The sequence below is a fragment of the Microtus pennsylvanicus genome, chromosome 12 (genome assembly GCF_037038515.1).
Source record: "Microtus pennsylvanicus isolate mMicPen1 chromosome 12, mMicPen1.hap1, whole genome shotgun sequence".
Taxonomy (NCBI): Eukaryota; Metazoa; Chordata; class Mammalia; order Rodentia; family Cricetidae; genus Microtus; species Microtus pennsylvanicus.
Window position 1 is genome coordinate 64,225,182 of NC_134590.1, and position 20,560 is coordinate 64,245,741.

At 44.2% G+C, this 20,560-nt stretch overlaps 1 protein-coding gene across 10 annotated transcripts in view; it reads left to right on the top strand.

The window, feature by feature from the left end:
• Positions 1-1,465: 1,465 nt before the first annotated feature.
• The window catches only part of Prr14l (proline rich 14 like), a 74,464-nt gene continuing 55,369 nt past the window's right edge, over positions 1,466-20,560 (top strand). For 3 of the 10 annotated variants that reach the window (XR_012907316.1, XM_075944027.1, XM_075944028.1), the window contains exons 1-2: positions 1,510-1,689; positions 14,678-15,196. Coding sequence is in view for 9 of the 10 variants with exons in the window: in XM_075944027.1 (XP_075800142.1) it covers positions 14,723-15,196 (474 nt within the window). In the remaining variant the exon portion in view is untranslated. Of the gene's footprint in view, positions 1,690-14,677; positions 15,197-20,560 lie in introns of all 10 variants that reach the window. The other 7 variants (XM_075944026.1, XM_075944025.1, XM_075944024.1 and 4 more) reach the window with 6 other exon arrangements.

Sequence of the window (20,560 nt, forward strand, 5' to 3'; positions counted from 1 at the left end):
GAACTTTTATCCAGCCTCTCACAGATCTCTTTTGTTTGTTCTTTGAGTCAGATTCTCACTCTGTAGCTCTGTTCTGGAACTCACTTTGTGTACCAGGCAGGCTTGGAACTCATAGAGATAGACGCTCCTTCCTCTCCTGCAGTTAAAGGAGTGCCCTGCCAAGCCTAGGATCCCTCCATATATCCTATTCAGAGAAAAGCTAATTACAGTTTCCCCCAAAGCCCTCATCACCTGCCAGGCTGATGAACTTTAGGAACTATAGGTGTCTAATTCTAAATCATGTCTGTGGTTTGGGGCAAACTTGATTATTCTATGGACATATTTAATCCTCACAAACTTTTTTTCCCATTCTAATCTCTGCTGGAAACTTCTTTAGGTGCTGTGATACAGTGGTGAAGAAGACAGGTGAAGATGAGAAGGGATAGGCAACAAGGAAGGGATGAAATGTGGTACTTTCAGCCGGGCGGTGGTGGCGCACACCTTTAATCCCAGCACTTGGGAGGCAGAGGCAGGCGGATCTCTGTGAGTTCGAGACCAGCCTGGTCTACAAGAGCTAGTTCCAGGACAGGCTCCAAAACCACAGAGAAACCCTGTCTCGAAAAAAACAGAAAAAAAACAACAAACAAACAAACAAAAAAACCCTTATAGAAATGTGGTACTTTCAATGCTTAAGTGGCAAAGAAATAAAAAGAACATGTAACCAACGACTTTCCTGGTATATCATTTAGATTTATTTTTTTTTTCTTTTTTTTTTTCCTTTGGTTTTTTCGAGACAAGGTTTCTCTGTGGTTTTGGAGCCTGTCCTGGAACTAGCTCTTGTAGACCAGGCTGGTCTTGAACTCACAGAGATCCGCCTGCCTCTGCCTCCCTAGTGCTGGGATTACAGGCGTGCGCCACCACCGCCTGGCCCATCATTTAGATTTAGTAGTCAGTGTGATTAGAAGAGAATGGCGTGACCTAAACCACTGACTGAAGTAGTTATTAAAAGGTCTCGTGATCTGCCAGGATGGTGGCAGTTGTCCATGTCACAGAAATGGATCTGGCCATAGCATTGGTAACAGTTGGAGACAGGAACAGGGCCAAAGGATATCTCTTTCTTTCTTTCTTTCTTTCTTTCTTTCTTTCTTTCTTTCTTTCTTTCTTTCTTTCTTCCTTTCTTCCTTTCTTCCTTTCTTCCTTTCTTCCTTTCTTCCTTTCTTTCTTTCTTTTTTGGTTTTGGTTTCTCTTTAGCTTCGAAGCCTGTCCTGGAAACGCGCTCTGTACACCAGGCTGGCCTTGAACTCAGAGATCCTCCTGCCTCTGCCTTTCAAGGGCTGGGATTAAATGCGTCTGCAACACCCGCCAGGCTGTGTGTGTGTTTCTCTTTAAGAGCCAGTGCGGTGCGGGCGGGGCTGAGTGTGTCGGGGGCTAGCAGAGGGCGGAGGTACGGGCTGGGAAGAGCGGCCCTCCCGAGTGCGCGCGCGCGCCGTGCGGGGGCGGGATCAAGACCCGTCCGCATGGCTGGCTGTGGCCCCGGATGAGGAAGTGCGGTAGGGAGGGGGGGGGTCTGTAGAAGCGGTGGAGGCCGGAGCGCCCTCGGGCTTCGGCTCCAGAAGATCTGGTAGAGTTGGCGTCGGCGGGGACAGCGGGGACAGAGGCAGCCGAGGCCAAGGTGGCAGCATGAGCACGGGCCGCGGAGCAGGCCACAGGGTAAGAGGCCCAGGCGGCCCCACAATGCCATGGGGGTCCTTCCCCGGCCGGTGCTGACTAAGGGGGTCCTGGCCCCCAGCCTCTCGGGGCGCCGAGGGCACCAAAGCTGCGTTGTTCGTGACAGAAACACCCACAGACATCGAGTAGATCAGGCACCACGTCACTGGGAGAAAACAGCTTCTCGGAGTCTTGGCTCCAGGGGAAAGAGGCTCCTTTTCAACGTCCATCTGCAGGGGACCCCCCCACAACTTCTCTCCTTGGAGAGGCTAGCGCCCCTCTTCTGCACACGCCTTTCCTCGGGTCAGGTCTGTTTGTCCGCGAAGGGAGACCGTTTGTGGTGGTAAAGGGAAATTCTTTATTCTAAGGATTTAAGGGATTATCCCCCAAACGACCCCCACTTTTGGCAGCGTCTTCCAAGTGAAGTAGATTCTCAACTTCCCTAAAAGGTGACAGAGGTATCCTTCTTTTTTGCAAAAAAAGGAAAAAACAAAGCAAAACAAAAGATCTGTATTCTCTCCAGTTTTCCCCTTCTCAAGATAAAGAGAGGAAGGCCCAAGGCCCAGAATTTGTGTTACTGCAAGTCCTCCTCTCTCGCCGTCCCTCAGTCACGTCCAGCAAGGAAGCTTTGCTTTTTGTGTTTTTATTAGATCTTCTACTGCTTCTCTTCCTCTTTTGGAGTGTGATATTTGCAAGTTTGTGTCTCCCACTTAACCATCTTGACCTTGACTCTTTGCCTGGCAGTGGCAGTCCATCTCTAACCTGGTACTTTTTTTCTCTCTCTGAATTGGCATGAGGTGCCCAGTGAACTTTTGGTCAGTTGTAATATTGGTTGGTGAAGAAAGTAAAGTCACGCTCAAAGAAGCAGGTGTTTGCATGACTCTACCTTCCATCACTAATGTTTCACCCACTCTTTCCACTGGAAAGGCTTTTCCCATAATCCTATGATAAAGGATCTCTCTTTTCCTTTTGGATCCTACTGTACTCTAGTCCCCAAGTTAAGAAAGAGAGCCTTAGTGAAAATCAGAAGGAAAGAAAAAAGATTAAATTTTGTTGTTTTTCAAAACAGGGTTTCTCTGAGTAACAGCCTTGACTGTCTTTGAACTCTCTTTCTAGACTAGGCTGGCCTCAAACTCAGAAGATCCACCTGTCTCTACCTCCTGAGTTCTGGGATTTAAATGTGTGACTAATATTTGGAAAGAGATTATTATTATTATTTGAGATCAGGTCTCAATGCAGCCCAGTGTGTACCCTAGACTGACCTTCAACCCCTGACCCTTGACAGTTCTTCTGTCTCAGTCTCCAGAATGCGGCTGTTTTAGGCATGTTCCATCATGTGCCTCGTTTTCTTTTGAGACAGGGTCTCATGTAGCTCACACTGGTCCCATTTGCTATATAGCCAACTTCTGATTCTCCTATCTCCGTCTCCCCAGTAAAATTCTTAAGAGGGAGGGAAGCTTGATGTCACAAGGCAGACTTTTTTTGTCCACCAAATCTTTCTAGGTCTGCTTTCCCACTCCCTTCACTTGCTTTTGTGACAGGAAAAAAAGAAGCTTCCTTTTCTCTACATATCCTTTGCAGCCTCTGGTGATCCTAAGAGAAATAAGACTGGCCTTTCCCAGTATGGGAAGTGGTGCAGATGGTTTCTTTCCCCATTCCCTTGGATAAGTCTATGAAAACTTTCCCTACATGGTCTCGTCAGTAGACATAAGGGCATTTTCAGTTTTATGCTCTCTGTTGAAAGATGGACTCCCCCCCCCCCCATGTTAGTTAAAAGGGAAAGGGCAGAAGTGCCTGGGGCCTCAGAGGCTCCCTGCACTGTTGATGTTTCAGTTTGTGTTGAGATCTTGTTTAGAGACAGGGTCTAGCCGTGGAGCTCTAGCTGGCCTCACCATTTATCCAAGTCTGTCCTTGAACTCTTAGCCCTCCCCTTGCCTCCACCTCTCTCTAGGTGTGGGGCCTCAGGTGTGAGCCATTAAAGTTTCTTCTTTTTCTGTTCCTCAAGAAGAGGCCTCTTCTCCAAATTCTCTCATGGACAAACTGACTATGGGTGTCTGAATGTCCCTTACAGAGGGATTGGCTACAGGATCTGAATCTTTGGAAAAGGTGAAAGGGGTGGGCCTGCTCATTTTTTTTTTTTTTTTTTTGGTTTTTCGAGACAGGGTTTCGCTGTGGCTTTGGAGCCTGTCCTGGAACTAGCTCTGTAGACCAGGTTGGTCTCGAACTCGGGCCTGCTCATTCTTGTAAGTGTTCCTTGCCACAAGCATGACAGTGCCCAGTGTTCCTTACTTCCATCCTTCTGTCCTCTATTTATTAATTAATTATTTATTTATTTTCTGAGACGGTTTTCTCTGTATAGCCCTGGAATTCCCTCTGTAGACCAGGCTTGCCCCAAACTCAAAGAGATCTGTCTGCCTCTGCTTCCCAAGTGCTGGGATTAAAGGTGTGCGCCATCACGCCCAGCTATGTGCCCACTGTTTTTAATAGCTTCTTTTACATTTGAACTAAAGAGAAGGGATTATTGGGGAACATAGTTTTCTGTTCTGCTTTCTTTGAATAATTTGTTTGAATTGGGTTTTTTTTTTCCTCCTGTATTTTTGCTTTATTGCTGTCAAGTTTTACATCCAAAACTATTATTTGGGAAAAGTTGAATTAATTGATTAGAAATGTTGCCACTGTAGGATTTTTGGCATTGCAAAATATCCCAATGAGACAGTTCTGATTTTGCCATCTTTTTTGGGGGGTGAGGGAGGTAGGGCACACACTTCCAGATTACCTGAAGGCACATTGAAGAAAAGCTTTCTGTCTTTTTTGGTATGGAAAATGTTCTTAAATTGCCTTAAATGCCCATGAGTACCTACTGAAGACATTAGTTTGAGCCCTGTACTCCTGTTGATATCTGTTGTAGTGTGTGTGCTGAAACAAAAGAGAAGTTATGCTTTTCATAGTGGGCTTGTCTTGTGATTATTTTGGCTTGTTCATTTTGCATGGAAAAAACAAGCCCAGGAAAGCTCATTCACACTGAAGATGTTCCAGGCTGTGCAGCTAATGAGTGGAGTCTCTTGCCGGAGAGATTGAACTATTCCCTCCAGAGCTTTGCGTTGGAAACAGATAAGAGCTCAATTATTATTTTTTCATCTTCTTTTTGTTTTGTTTTTCGAGACAGTGTTTTTCTTTGTAACCCTGGCTGTCCTGGAACTCTGTAGACCAGGCTGGCCTCAAACTCAGAGATTCACCTGCCTCTCTGCCTCCTGAGTGCTGGAATTAAAGGCATGTGCCTGACCTCTTCCTCCCTTACTTCCTTTCTTTTTTTTCCTTTAACAAACATGTGTTTTTTGTTTGAGACAGGGTCTCCTTGTATAGTCTACTGTGTAGCCCTGGCTGACCGGGAATTTGTGTTTCCCTGGTATTAGGGTAGTAGGCTTGTGTTAGGAACTTCATCTTTTATTGGAAATATTTTACTTTATACTTTGTACAAACATTAGTCACCTTACAAATACTGAGATAAATCTGTTCCCTAAAAAATCTAATACTTATTTGTACAGATGGTTAGGGTCATTTTTTTTTAGAGTTTTTTTTAATATTTATTTATTTATTTTTATTTTTTTCGAGACAGGGTTTCTCTGTAGCTTTGGTGCCTATCCCGGAACTAGCTCTTGTAGACCAGGCTGGCCTCGAACTCCCAGAGATCCGCCTGCCTCTGCCTCCCAAGTGCTGGGATTAAAGGCATGCGCCACCACTGCCCAGCTTATATTTATTTTTTTATTATGTACACAATAGCCTGTCTGTGTATAGGCCTGAAGGCCAGAAGAGGGCGCCAGACCTCTTTACAGATGGTTGTGAGCCACCATGTGGTTGCTGGGAATTGAACTCAGGACCTTTGGAAGAGCAGGCAATGCTCTTAACCACTGAGCCATCTCTCCAGCCCGAGGGTCATTTTTTTTAAGATTTATTTATTTATTTTTGTTTTTCAAGACAGGGTTTCTCTGTAGCTTTGGAGCCTGTTCTGGAACTAGCTCTTGTAGACCACGCTGGCCTAGAACTCACAGAGATCCGCCTGCCTCTGTCTCCCAAGGGCTGGGATTAAAGGCATGCGCCACCACCACCCGGCTAAGATTTATTTTTATCTGTCTGTCTGTCTGTCTGTCTATCTATCTATCTATCTATCTATCTATCTATCTATCTATCTATCTATCTAATTATTCAAGACAACATTTTTTTGTATAGCTTTGACTGTCTTGGAACTCACTCTGTTGACCAGTTTGGCCTCTAACTCACAGAGATCCACCTGCCTATGCCTCCCAAATACTGGGATTAATGGTGTGTGTTACATCTCCCAGCTTTAAATTTTATGTATGTGAATGTTTTGCTTGAAGAAGTATATATCTGTGTACCGTGTGTTCTTGGTACCTGCAGAGACCAGAAGGGGGCATCACATACCCAGAGCTAGAATTATAGACAGTTGTGAGCTGACATGTGGGTGTTGGGAATCAAACCAGGTCCTCTGGAAGAGCAACAAGTACCCTTAACCATTAAGCCATCTGTCCAGCCCAGTAACAGTAATTCTTAAGTTAATAGGTTAATTTTCACTTAAACCTTAAACTAGATAATGACCTGGTATCCTTCCCCAGTAGCTTGGTTAAAAAGATGTTATGTGCTTGAGTGTTTTACCTGCAATGTCCACAGGCACCAGAAGAGAGCGTTAGATACCGTGAACTAGAGTTAGCAGAAGGTAGCTGCTATGTAGGTACTGAGAACCAAACCTGGGTCCTTTGCAAGAGCAGACAGTGCTCTGAACCACTGAGCCATCTTTCCAGCCTTAAGTTTAGAACTTTTTCTTTTATTTGCTTATTTATCTGTCTGTCTGTCTGTCTATAATGGAGACCATGTCTCACTGTGTACCCCTGGGTAGCTTGGAACTCTCTGTGTAGACCACATTAGCCTCAAACTCATCCATTTGTCTCTGCCTCTCTATATTGTGCTGGTTCCCTTGGAAGGTGGTTGTGATTTACCATATGGGTGCTCCGAACTAAACTCAGGTTCTTTGTGAGAATAGCAAGTGCCCTTAACCACTGGACCATCATCTCTCCAGTCCCAAAACAATTGTAGTATTCCAGAAAGAAGCTGCACATTCCCTGTCACTTTGTGATGGCAGCACTCTTATCCCTAAGCAACTGCTAATACTTTACAGATTTTCCTATGCTTGATTTTCATATAAATAGAGTCTTACAATTCCTGGTTTTTCTGACAGGTTTCTTACATTTTTTGCATAGCTTTTTCAAAGTCTGTCTCTTTTTTTTTTTTTTTTTTTGAGACAGGGTTTCTCTGTAGCTTTTGCCCCTGTCCTGGGACTAGCTCTTGTAGACCAGGCTGGTCTCGAACTCACAGAGATCCCCCTGCCTCTGCTTCCCAATTGCTGGGATTAAAGGCGTGCGCCACCGCCGCCTGGCAAGTCTGTCCATTATGTAATCTCCTGGTACTTTGTTCCTTTTTCTGACTTAATAGTCTCTTGTATAGCTGGGCAACATTTTGTTTATCTACTTATTAATGGTCATTTGTATTTTTTTCTGTTTTTTGTCCACTGTGAATGTTTGTATCCAGGTTTTGGTTGACATGTTTGCTATGTATATACTTAAGAGTGGGCTTTTTTTTTGTTTTTAGACCAGGCTGGCCTCGAACTCACAAAGATCCACCTGCCTCTGCCTCCCGAGTGCTGGGATTAAAGGTGTGCGCCACCACTGCCCGGCCGAGAGAGTGGGCTTTTTGAATCAAGTAGTAAGTAACTATGATCAAAGGAAGAGTTTGTTGGGATTTTTTGTTTGTTTTTGTGTTATTGTTGTATTATTTTTCTCAGTGCTAGGGATTGGACACCCCCCCCATTTTTTTAATTATTTATTTGTGTTTGTGTGTATCTGTGTATATGCATGTGGTACCCTTAGAGGCCAGAAAAGTTGGATCCCCTAGAGCTGAGTTAGAGCAGGTTGTGATGTGCTCAATGTGGTAGCTGGGAACCTAACTGTGGCTCTGTGGAGGAGCAGTGCTCAGTCTGAGCTGTGGAGCCGTGTTTTCATCCTATGATCCAGGATCTTCCATGTTAGGCAAGCACTTCACTGAGCTATGGAGACAGAACTGGGTTTTCCTCAGCAGAGAGGCTTCAAGGAAAAGTGAAGTCATCGAGGAAATGAAACACTAGGAAGAGAGTTATGGATTAGTGTTTGAGAACACCCATATCTCCCTGGTGGGCAGGGGAGAACGAGGTCTTGCACACGAGGTGGCAGAGACCAAGAAGTCTGTGTGCATCCGTAAACTTGGTTTTCTTTAGGTGGAGAGTGCCTGTGGATCCCAGGTTGACCACACTCACTGTCCTTCTTGGTCAGGTGCTGCACTTGCAGGTGTGTTCCTTCCCACAGGGAGATGAGATACGCTTGCTTTTTTTATATGTGTATGTGTGTGTATGAATGTGGGCCTGTGTTCACCACAATGGGTGTGTAGAGGCCAGAGGACAACTTTTTGGGGGATTGGATCTCCTTCAGTTTGTGAGTTTCAGGGATTGCATTCAGGTCAGCAGATTGAAAGGCAAGCAGTTTAACTGCTGAGCCATCTTGGTGACCCATCTTTACAGTATTTTTTCCTGTACTTATCTAGTTTGTCTGCAGTGTGATAACTAGGAAGAGGAATCCAAACAAAGTTCAAATTGAAGTATTTCCTACTTCTTTTTGGCACCAGATAGCAATTCCGGTTTACTTCCGCTAACTCCCTCATGTACAAATGACCTAAAATATGAAGTACCTTCAGAAATATCCAGTGGCTAGAGAAGAAAGAAAGATACTAACTCTAAAAGTGATAAATTAGTGTCAACACTGCTTTTTTTTTTAAAAAAAAGATTCTTTTTATTTTTTGTTGTTTATTTTTTATTTATTTGGTTTTTCGAGACAGGGTTTCTCTGTAGCTTTAGAGCCTGTCCTGGAACTCGCTCTGTAGACCACGCTGGTCTCGAACTCACAGAGATCCGCCTGCCTCTGCCTCCTGAGTGCTGGGATTAAAGGCGTGCACCACCAGTGCCTGGCTTAGTTGTTTATATTTTTATTTTATATGTGTGTGTTGAGTGCATTTACATTTACCATCTATATGCAAGTGGCTCTAGAGGCTGAAAGATAGTGTCAGATCCCTTGGAACTAGGTTTATTTGTGGTTGTGAGGCACCACATGGGTCCTGGGAACTGAACACATGTCCTCTGCAAGAGCAGCAAGTGCTCCTAACTGCTGAGCCGTTGTTCTAGCCCCATAGCACTGTTTCTAAATGGAGAATCTATGGTTTTTGTACATGACAATGGATCTTTCCTGAGTAATTTAGGGCTTTTTTTTTCCTTGTTTTTTTTTTTTTTTTTTTTTTTGGTTTTTCGAGACAGGGTTTCTCTGTAGCTTTGGGGCCTGTCCTGGAACTCCCTTTGTATCCTTGTATGTTTTTTTTTTTTTCCTTGTATGTTTTTTGAAACCAGTTTTCCCTGAGTGTTGCAGGCTGGTCTTGAATCCTAGGTTCCCCTAGCTTCAGCCTCCTAACTGCTAGGATTACTACAGTGCTTAATGATTCAAGCAATTTTTATTCATTTTTTAAAAAGTTAATGTCTATGTGTGTGTAGCCCTGAATTAGTTCATGAGCACCATAGGCATTCAGGTGCCCTCAGAGGCCAGAGGGTGTCAGATCCCCTGCAGCGGGAGTTACAGATGTTCAGATGGTAGTGCGTATCATCCATCTCTCCAGCCCCCTCAGTTTAGGCAATTCTGGTTTTTTGGTTTTTTTATTGTTGTTGTTTGTTTGCTTGTTGTTTTTCGAGACAGGGTTTCTCTGTGGTTTTGGAGCCTGTCCTGGAACTAGCTCTTGTAGACCAGGCTGGCCTCGGAGATTGCCTGCCTCTGCCTCCCGAGTGCTGGGATTAAAGGCCTGCGCCACCTCCACCTGGCGGCAATTTTGGTTTTATTTTTTTATTTACTTTTGAGACAGGGTTTCACTATACGGCTCTGACTGACCTAGAACTTGCTGTACAAACCTGGCTGTTCTCAAACTCACATACAGAGTTCTGTCTTCCTCTGACTCCCAAGTGTTAGTATTAAAGGTAAAGCCGGGCGGTGGTGGCACACGCCTTTAATCCCAGCACTTGGGAGGCAGAGGCAGGCGGATCTCTGTGAGTTCGAGACCAGCCTGGTCTACAGAGCTAGTTCCAGGACAGGCTCTAAAACCACAGAGAAACCCTGTCTCGAAAAACCAAAAAAATAAAATAAAATAAAGGTGTGTGCTACTGCTCCTATCCAAAAGTAGATATTCCCTACATTTTGTTTACTTAAGTGTTTAATTTTTATATGTTTTGCCTGTTCTATCTTATACTACGTCTGTGCAGTGTCCTTGGAATCCATAAGAGGGTGTTGGGTCTCCTGGGACTGGTGTTCCAGATGATAGTAAGCCACCTTGTTAGTGGTGGGAACTGAATCCAGGACCTCTTGAATAGGCAGCTCGTGCTCTGAACCATTGAGCCATTTTTTTTTAGTTTAAACGAGATCCATGCCTTTAAACCCAGCATTCAAGATCAAGAGTCTTACGTGGGATCTCTAACTTTGGGTCAGCCTATTTAGCTGGGTAACTGTTTGCTTTCTATAGTTTCTACTCTTTAAATTGGGGACAGTTTCTTAAACTATTTCTTTTTAGTTTAGGTTAGGAGAAACATTAAGAATTAACATAGAGGAAGTAGGAGAAATGGCTCAGTCATTAAGAGCACTAGCTGCTCTTCCAGAGGACCCAGGTTCAATTCTCAGCCCCTACATGGTACCTAACAACTGTCTGTAACATGGGCTCCAGGGGATCTGATGCTGTCATGCAGATATACATGCAGGCAAAACACCAATGCATATGAAATAAAAAGAAATAAATTGGCTGAGCAGTGGTAGCAGACACCTTTAATCCCAGCACTTGGGAGGCAGAGGCAGGTGGATCTCAATGAGTGTGAGGTCAGCCTGGTCTACAAAGGGAGTTCCAGGACAGCCAAACATACACAGAGAAACCCTATCTAAAAAACAAAACAAAACAAAAAACCCAAAAACAAATAAAAAAAGAATCAGCTAATTCCAGCACTTGAGAGGTAGAGGCAGGCAGACTTCTGTGAATTCGAGGCCAGCGTGCTCTATAGAGTGAGTTCCAGGACATCCCAAGGCAACACAGGCAAACCCTGTCTCAATAAACCAAAGAAGAAGAGGAGGAAGAAGAGGACGAAGAAAAAAAAGAATTAGCCGGGCGATGGTGGCGCACGCCTTTAATCCCAGCACTCGGGAGGCAGAGGCAGGCGGATCTCTGTGAGTTCGAGACCAGCCTGGTCTACAGAGCTAGTTCCAGGACAGGCTCCAAAGCCACAGAGAAACCCTGTCTCGAAAAACCAAAAAAAAAAAAAAAAGAATTAGCATGTGACACAGTGTGTGTTCTCTGTGCTCTCCCTATCTTCCTCCATCTCCCCGCCCCCTTATCTTCCTTCCCATGTTCTCCCCATCTTCTTCTGTCCCACCCCCTCTGTGCTCTCCCCATCTTCTAGTCCCACCCCCTCTCTGTGTTCTCCCCATCTTCTAGTCCCACCCCCTCTCTGTGCTCTCCCCATCTTCTAGTTCCACCCCCTCTCTGTGCTCTCCCCATCTTCTAGTCCCACCCCCTCTCTGTGCTCTCCCCATCTTCTAGTCCCACCCCTCTCTGTGCTCTCCCCATCTTCTAGTCCCACCCCCTCTCTGTGTTCTCCCCATCTTCTAGTCCCACCCCCTCTCTGTGCTCTCCCCATCTTCTAGTCCCACCCCCTCTCTGTGCTCTCCCCATCTTCTAGTCCCACCCCTCTCTGTGCTCTCCCCATCTTCTAGTCCCACCCCCTCTCTGTGCTCTCCCCATCTTCTAGTCCCACCCCCTCTGTGCTCTCCCCATCTTCTAGTCCCACCCCCTCTCTGTGCTCTCCCCATCTTCTAGTTCCACCCCCTCTCTGTGTTCTCCCCATCTTCTAGTTCCACCCCCTCTCTGTGCTCTCCCCATCTTCTAGTCCCACCCCCCTCTGTGCTCTCCCCATCTTCTAGTCCCACCCCCTCTGTGTTCTCCCCATCTTCTAGTCCCACCCCCTCTGTGTTCTCCCCATCTTCTAGTCCCACCCCCCTCTGTGCTCTCCCCATCTTCTAGTCCCACCCCCTCTGTGTTCTCCCCATCTTCTAGTCCCACCCCCTCTGTGTTCTCCCCATCTTCTAGTCCCACCCCCTCTCTGTGCTCTCCCCATCTTCTAGTCCCACCCCCTCTGTGTTCTCCCCATCTTCTAGTCCCACCCCCTCTGTGTTCTCCCCATCTTCTAGTCCCACCCCCTCACTGTGCTCTCCCTTTCTTCCTTCATCCCAGTCCCCACATTGAATTTAAGGCTTCATGCATGCCAGGCAAGTGCTCTACCATTGAGCTATATTTTCATCCTTGTACTGTAAAATACTTAGGTGAAATATTTCAGCAAATAGCCTGTTTCTAGCATTCAGTACAAGAAATTTAACCATCAACACAGTGAGAGTCCTCCTCTTCTTCTGTAGTATATCATATTAGGCTTGTCATTTTCCACCTCCTCCTGGTGTTGAGATCTATAACAAGAAGGTGATACTGGCTCAGTTTAGCTCACGGGATTGTTCTGTGAATTAAATGGATGATTGCTATAAAAACTCTTGGAAGATCTCAAGCAGCTGAATAAAAATCAGAAAGGATTCTGCTAAAGGAGTTGTGTTAGTTAGGAACTTGTACTTTTCTGGGTAGATTTCAAGTATGTAAAGGAATGGAATTGCATTTTCCAGTATCTGTCTTCAAAGAAGAAAGGTAAACATATTAAAATTTTCAATATCCTTCAGCATATTCACTCACCAAAAATTTATTGATAGTAGGATCGATCTGAGTTTGATCCCTGGAACCTATATAAAAATGCCAGATGTCACCTGGGTGGTGGTATCCCATGCCTTTAATTGCAACACTATAGAGGCAGAGATGTACTGAGCCTTTCTCTGTCCTACCAGCCAGCTCCCAAATAACAACATGGAGATTTATTAATTGTGAAAGCTTGGCCTTAGTTTAGGTTTGTTTTTAACTAGTTCTCATAACTTAAGTTAGCCCATTTCTAATTATCTATGTTCTTTCTCAATATTTTGTTACTTACTGCCCATCCTACCCATCCTACTTTCTCCATGTCTCCTTATGTCTCTCACATGCCTAGATTCCTCCTTTCTCTCTGCCCAGAAGTCCCATCTATACCTCCTGCCTATATATTGGCTGTTCATCTTTTTATTACATCAATCACAGCAATATACTTTTACACAGTGTACAAATATCCCACAACACAGAAGTAGGTGGATCTCTGTGAGTTTGAAGCAAGCCTGGTTTATAGAATGAGTTCTAGGACAGCCAGGACTACACAGTGAAACCCTATCTCAAAATAAGTAAGGCGGAAAAAAAAAGCCAGGCATCATTCCTGAACAGGACAGGGAGAGATGAAGATTGATAGCTTGCTGGCTATCAGTCTAGCCTAATTGGCGAGCTCTAGGCCAGTGAGAGACTGTCTCAGAGGAGGTGGAGAGTATTCCTGAGAACGACACTGAAAATTGTCCTGTACCCTCCGTGTGCATCTGTACACACACAGCACATACGTGTAAACAAACAAATCCCTACAACCTTCCTAAGGAGTGGCTAGATGTCAATTGCCACTCTGGGATATACCAGTGAACAAGGTGTGTAAAGGTCATGCCTTGAAATCAGCTAGAGAAGCACCTTTAGTTGGTGTCAGGACTGGTTTTAGAAGCACATTCATATCTTACTGTGTTTGCTCAATTTTTTTTTCCTGAATTAAAAAAAATTCTTTGAGCCAGGCAGTGGTGGTGCATGCCTTTAATCCCAGCAATCAAAAGGCAGAGGGAGGTAGATCTATGTGAAATTGAGGCCAGAAGAGAGTGAGTTTCAGGACAGGCTCCAAAGCTGAGAAACCCAGTCTTGAAAAACCAAAGGGGGGGAAAACCTTCTTTGAAAGAATTATCTTTTTATTTATTTATTTGAGAAAGGGTCTCTTTGTGGAGCCTGGCATGCAACTCACTCTGTAGACCAGTCTGTCCTCAAACTCACAGAGCGAGCCTGTCTCTGCCTCCTGAGTAGTGGGATTGAAGGCATGTGCCTTAGTGTGTGTATTTGTGTATTTATATATCTGTGCAGATGAGTGTAGCTCCCTAAAGATGCTGGAGGGGTCCAGCTGCCCTGGAGCTTGAGGTACTGATAGTTTTGAACTGTTCAGCATGGGTGCAGACTCACGTGGGAACCCAACTCATGTCATCTGCAGGAATAGTATAGACTTTTAACCACTTAGCCATTTTGCTAGCCCACCTTCCCCCACCGATATTCTTGAGGTGGCTCAATGTTAGCCCAGGATAGCCTCGAACTCTGTAGTTGAGGCTGTGCTTGCACTCTGTCAATCCTATCTCAGCCTCCTGGATAATAGGATCACAAGTGTGAGCCCCAACACCCAGTGGTAATGGTTAGTTTTGGTGACGTTGGGGCTAAACTCAGGCTTTATATACCTGAGTATGTGCTTTACCACTAAGCTATATTATGTGCTTCTCATTTAAACAGTATTCACAAGGCAGTATTTCAGTTAAGGTCAATGACATGCCTGCTGAAGATTAAGAGGTGTGTTTTTCTACAAATTCATTAGACATTTTGGTATCCAAGAATGCTGGCATTTGAAGTTGAATTTGTTTTTCTTTTTTTTTTTTTTAAGACAGGATTTCTCTGTGTAACAGTTCTGGCTGTCCCAGAACTCACTTTGTAGACCAAGTCTATCCTCCTGCCTCTGCCTCCTGAGTGCTGGGATTTGCCTGGCTATTTTCCATATTTTAACCTTTGTGAACTGACACAGTTCTTTTACCTGCCAAGGTTTTAAACTTGTATCCCTTCCTTTGGTTTGTGTCAGGGTAAGCCATTGATGTAAAAGACTTCGTAATCTCCGACTGCCCTAATGCTGTCATCTGGAGTAGAGACTCAGCCAATTCTACTTGATTCCTCCATGCCTGCTGTGGTACAGGAATTATACTCTGAACTCTCAGTGAGTGTCTCCAAAGAGCTTCATGCTGAGAAGCAGCCAAGTATGATCCCCGATGTAAAACCTGGAGCCTCATGCGCTCATGTAAGTCAGAGTAGGGCATCACCCCTGGAGCTACAGAGGACTCATGCAGAAGGCTGTTGTGAAGAAACCTTTGAGACCTTGGATTATGGGGGCAAGACTGGGTGGTGCGGACTAGTGGACCCTACAGCAAGAGGGCCTATGGCTTTTGAGATCTTGGATAGGGAAGAGAGAACCAAGAGCATGGAGCCAAAGGTCTTCAGAGAGCAAGGAGACCAGGCCGAAGTTTTCAGAGACCCCTGTGAGGGAGCAAAGGAAGAGCCATGCCAACATTCCACAGCTACTAAAGAAAAGGTCTGCCCCAGTCAGGTAAGAATGAGTCTTGATGCAGAGAGGTTGAGTGTGGGTGACAACAGTGCAGAGTTACAGGTGCTGACAGGTAGCCTTCGACCTAGCCTCGAAGCAGTTTAAAAAAATAAGGATTTTTTGTTGTTGTTTTTTGTTGTTGTTGTCGTTTGTTTGTTTTTTGTTTTTTTGAGACCGGGTTTTTCTGCCCAGTCACCACCGCCCAGCGCTTTTTGGTATTTTTTTGATGTAAGTCACTGCTGTGCTCTCACTACTCTCACTATTGTAGGAATTATTGAATCTCTAAAAAAGTGCATTTCTTTTTTAAAATTTATTAATTTTGTTTTATGTGCATTGGTGTTTTTCGTGCATGTATGTCTATGTGAGGGTTTCAGATCTTGGAGTTACAGACAGTTGTTAGCTGCCTTGTGGGTGCTAAAAGACCAAATAAACGTTGCCCAGCTGTGGTGGCACATGCCTATTATCCCAGGAGGCTCTGTGAGTTCAAAGCTAGTCCATTTTACATAGTGAGTTCCATGATACCGAATGTCACAGAGTGAGATCCTGTCTCAAAAATAATCCAAACAGAAAGACCATTGCAAAAAAAATAAGGTGGAGATAGAAGATACCTGACATAAACCTCTAGCTTCTTTCTATATATGCAGGCATGGGTAAGCACACATACATGTACACACACTACACTAACACAACACACGCACAGACACAGAGAAAGATTTTAATATTTGGGACATTGTGATACAAGGATTGTCCCGCGTTGGAAACTAGTCTGGATTACACAGTGAGTTTAAGGTCAGGCTGGGCACAGGAAAAAGAAAGAGGAGTAAGTTGTATAGTAAGTAAGTTGTAGATGGAAGTTTCTGTCCTGCCTGGTCGCAGAGCTGTTATACCCAAAGAAACACACAGAAAGAACCTTAGGTTAATTATAAACTGTTTAGCCTATTAGCTCAGGATTATTATTAACTAGCTCTTATAACTTAAATTATTCTTGTCTATGTTTAGCCATGTGGTTTGGTACCTTTTCTCAGTGAGGCATTCTCATTTTGCTTCCTCTGTGTCTGAGTGGTGATCGCGCCTCTGCCTTTTCTCTTTCCAGAATACTAGTCTGGTCGCCCTGCCTACACTTCCGGTCTGGCTATTGGCCAATCAGTGTGTTATTAAACTAATAAGAGTGACAAATCTTTCCAGTGTACAAGGGCATTATCCCACAGCAGTGCCTTTGAGTCCAGCACTCTCGAGGTGAAGGATGGAGGATCAGAAATTCAAACTCATTGAGATTCGCCTGCCTCTGTCTCAGCCTCTCAAGTGCCGAGATTAAAGGTGTTCACCACGCCATCACTGCCTAGCTGTTTTTGTTTTTGTTTTTGAGACAAGGTTTCTCTGTATCCCTGACTGTCCTGGAACTCAACTCTGGAGTCCAGACTGTCCTCAAATTCAGAGATCTGTCTGCCTCTGCCTCCTCAGTGCCGAACCAGTTCTTTTTTTAATTTTAGCTTGTTTGGTTTTGTTTTTGTGACAAGGTCTTAATTCTGTAGCTCAGCCTGCCCTTTAAATACAAGATAATCCTCCTGCCTCAACTTCCTGAGTATCAGGACTAGAAGAGTGCAGTACCATGCCTGCACTTTTCTTCTTATGTAATTATAGTTCTAGGGGGCTCATGTGTTATCTTCTGGACTCTTTGGGTACCAGACATGGCATACATACACTGACACATACACTTAAACTTTTGAGCTAGAGTCTTACTATGTAGTCTTGCCTAAATGGCTTTGAAATAATACTTAGCTGAAGTTGTAGATACTTGCAGATTAATTCATTTGGGGGAAGTAGAATTCTCATGTCATTCAGTACATTGGAACGGTCTGTGTTATTGATTTAAATATCCCTTGTCTTAGTTTACTACTGCAATGAAGAGATACCATGATTAAGGCAATTTTATTTTTTTTTAAATTTTTTTTTTTTGTTTGTTTGTTTTTGAGACAGAGTTTCTCTGTAGCTTTGGAGCCTGTCCTGGAACTAGCTCTTGTAGACCAGGCTGCCTTGAACTCACAGAGATCTGCCTGCCTCTGCCTCCTGAGTGCTGAGATTAAAGACGTACTCCACTACCACTCAGCAATCCAGGCAACTTTAAAAGAAAGTGTTTAGTTGGGGTCTTGGTTACAGTTTCATAGGGTTGAGTCTGTGTGCATTTTGGCAGGTAGCATGGCAGCAGCCAGGCAGGCAGGCCTAGTGCTGGAGCAGTAGCTGAGAGCTTATATCTGATCCACAAGCAAGGGGCAGAGGGATAACTGGGAATTATGTGGGCTTTTGAAACCTCAAAACCTATCCCTTAGTGGCACACCTCCTCCACAAGGCCACACCTACCTCCTAATCCTTCCCAAATTTCTGCCAATTAAGGAACAAGCTTTTGCTGGGGGCCAGTCTCATTCAAATCACCACACTGTTCATATATTTAATCAATTTCTGTACTTCTGTATGTCCCAGCTTCTTGGTTTGTCTCTTTGTTGAGGCAAATTCCTTTTTGTAGCCCAGGCTGGTCCTTTAACTCCTCATGTAGCCAAGGTTGACTGTGTCCATCATTCCAAAAGAGATACTTCAAGAAAACAGACTTAACAGTTTCAGGCTGGAGGTTCAGTTCAATGGCTGAGCCCTTGACTGGCTAGCATGCAGGAGGTGCCGTTGTATCCCCTAGTGTTGCAAAATCAAACACAAAACACCTGCAGTTTGAGCAGGTCACTTAGTATTATTAGCTTAATGGTCTCAGTGAAAGAGCATGTAGCCCTCCTGGGTTTGGTCTTCAGCACAACAGTAAACAAAACATAGAATTGGGATGTATAGAACTGCTGCTAAGAGCTGGGCAGTGATGGCTCACACCTTTGATCCCAGCACGTGGGAAGCAGAGGCAGGCATATCTCAGTGAGTTTGAGGCCAGCCTGGTCTACAGAGTGAGTTCCATGGCAGCCAAGGCTGATACACAGAGAAACCCTGTCTTGATAACTAGAAGTATTGCTGCCAAGAAAAGACACTTCATCGAATCCTCTGATTGACAGAACTGGCTTATCTGGATCAAGAAGAATTATGCTCTGTTTTGCTGGTCAGGCTACACTAGGGTTGCACACTTCCCTCCATGTCATGTGCACTAATGCTCTCATGGACAAGAATTCACGTGGGTGGCAGAACCTGAAAACATACTGTTGGAAGCTAGGTTGTTGTGTGTATGACTTAAGAAACTTATATAAGAAAAGTCAGGATTATTTTGGTTTTATTCTTGTTTTTTTTCCCCTAAATCTCTTAGGAGATTTGAGAAGAGCCTTCAAGCATTTGGATGGCTATCCAACAGAAGTGAACCTGCTGGGCACAGTCAGACTCATTGGGCAGCATGGGGTAGCTAGTAGTTGCTAAGCATTCTCAGGTCATGGCAGTCTGAACACTGCAGCCCTCTGAGACAAAGAAACATGCCGTTTACACAGCATTCAGGCTTATGGAACCAGACATCCTCAAAGTAATAACCCTTTTTAAAGATAATTTAGTCAATCTTATTTTATGTGCATTGGTGTGAAGGTATCATATCAGATCCCCTGAAACTGGAGTTACTGACAGGTACGAGCTGCCATGTGGGTGCTGGGAATTGAACCCCTGTCTTCTCAAAGAGCAGCTTTAACTCTTAACCACTAAGCCATCTCTCTAGCCCCTGTAATAACCCTTAATAAACTGGCAGACTAGCACATAGTTGAGAGCTGTAGCCAGGCTTGGTGGTAGTCTCATTATTTGAGAGGATGAGGGAGGAAAATTGCTATCTGTTAAAGAACAGCCTGGACTACATAGTGAATAGCATGTCAGAGAGAGCTAGATAGTAAGACCCTAACTTGAAAAAAGCAAAAACAAACAAACCAGATAAATTAAGAGAACATACTTTCAATATATAATTTATAAATACCTTGCCTTGTACAAAGAGGATTCTTTGTTTTGTTTTTTGAGACAGGGTCTCTATGTAGTACTGGATATTCTGGAGCTTGCTCTGTAGACCAGGCTTGGCCTTGAACTCACAGAGATCATTCTGCCTCTGCCTCCCAAGTGCTGGGATTAAAGGTGAGAGCCACCATACATAGAGAATTTTTGGACTGAATTAAAAACAAAACACAGCCTGTTAGTGGTGGTTCACATCTTTAATCCCAGCATTCTGGAGGCAGAAGCATGTGGATCTCTGTGTGTTCGAGATCAGCCTGGTCTACGAGACCTAGTTCAGGACAGCTATGATTGTTACACAGAAAAACCCTGTCTCAAAAAAGAAACAACCCAACTGGGATTTGTAGTGCATATCTTTAATTCTAGCATTCCTCTCAAAAGTTAACAATTTATTTTTATTTAATTTATTTATTTACTTATTTTCTTGGTTTTTCGAGGCAGGGTTTTTCTGTGGCTTTGGAGCCTTTCCTGGAACTAGCTCTTGTAGACCAGGCTGGCCTCGAACTCACAGAGATCCGCCTGCCTCTGCCTCCCGAGTGCTGGGATTAAAGGCATGCGCTACCACCGCCCGGCAAAAGTTAACAATTTAAATACTTCAGTAGCCAGATAAATCTTTGAATCCTTTAGACGGTACATACATCACCCTGAGTTCAGTTTCCCAGGCATGATGATCCATGTCCGTAATCCCAACATTATAGAGGGAGAGGAATAATGATCCAGGAGCTCAAGAGGAGCTTCAGGTACACAGCAAAACCAGGCCAGCCTGGGCTAGATGACACCTGGTGTCAGAAGAAACATGAGAACGTAAATTAGAAACACTTGAGTGTAAACTAACAAAAAATAATTCTTTGTTGCTTTAGAGTTGTGTCAGAAGGTATAAAGTTTTGGACTAGTAATTTTGTTTCTTTCTTGAGGGATACTTCATTATTGGAAAAGAATTTTTTTAAAAATTATTGTTTTGAGGCCAGGCGATGGTGGCACACGCCTTTAATCCCAGCACTTGAGAGGCAGAGGCAGGCGGATCTCTGTGAGTTCGAGGCCAGCCTGGTCTACAGAGCTAGTTCCAGGACAGGCTCCAAAGCCACAGAGAAACCCTGTCTCGAAAAACCAAAAAAAAAAAAAAAATTATTGTTTTGAGATTATAATCTAACTATATGTTTTCCTTCCCTTTCCAACCTCTTCATTCTTCTATATACCCTCTCTTCTCTCCTGAAGCAGAACGCATCAGAACGTATCAGATGGGGAGATGTGACTCAGATAATCTGGCCCAGCCTCTCAAAGGCCGTTGGCTGAAGGAGGTTCCCCATCACTCTCCTTCAAATTTATGATGCTTACTTTTTTTTTTTTTTTTTTGTTTTTCGAGACAGGGTTTCTCTGTGGTTTTGGAGCCTGTCCTGGAACTAGCTC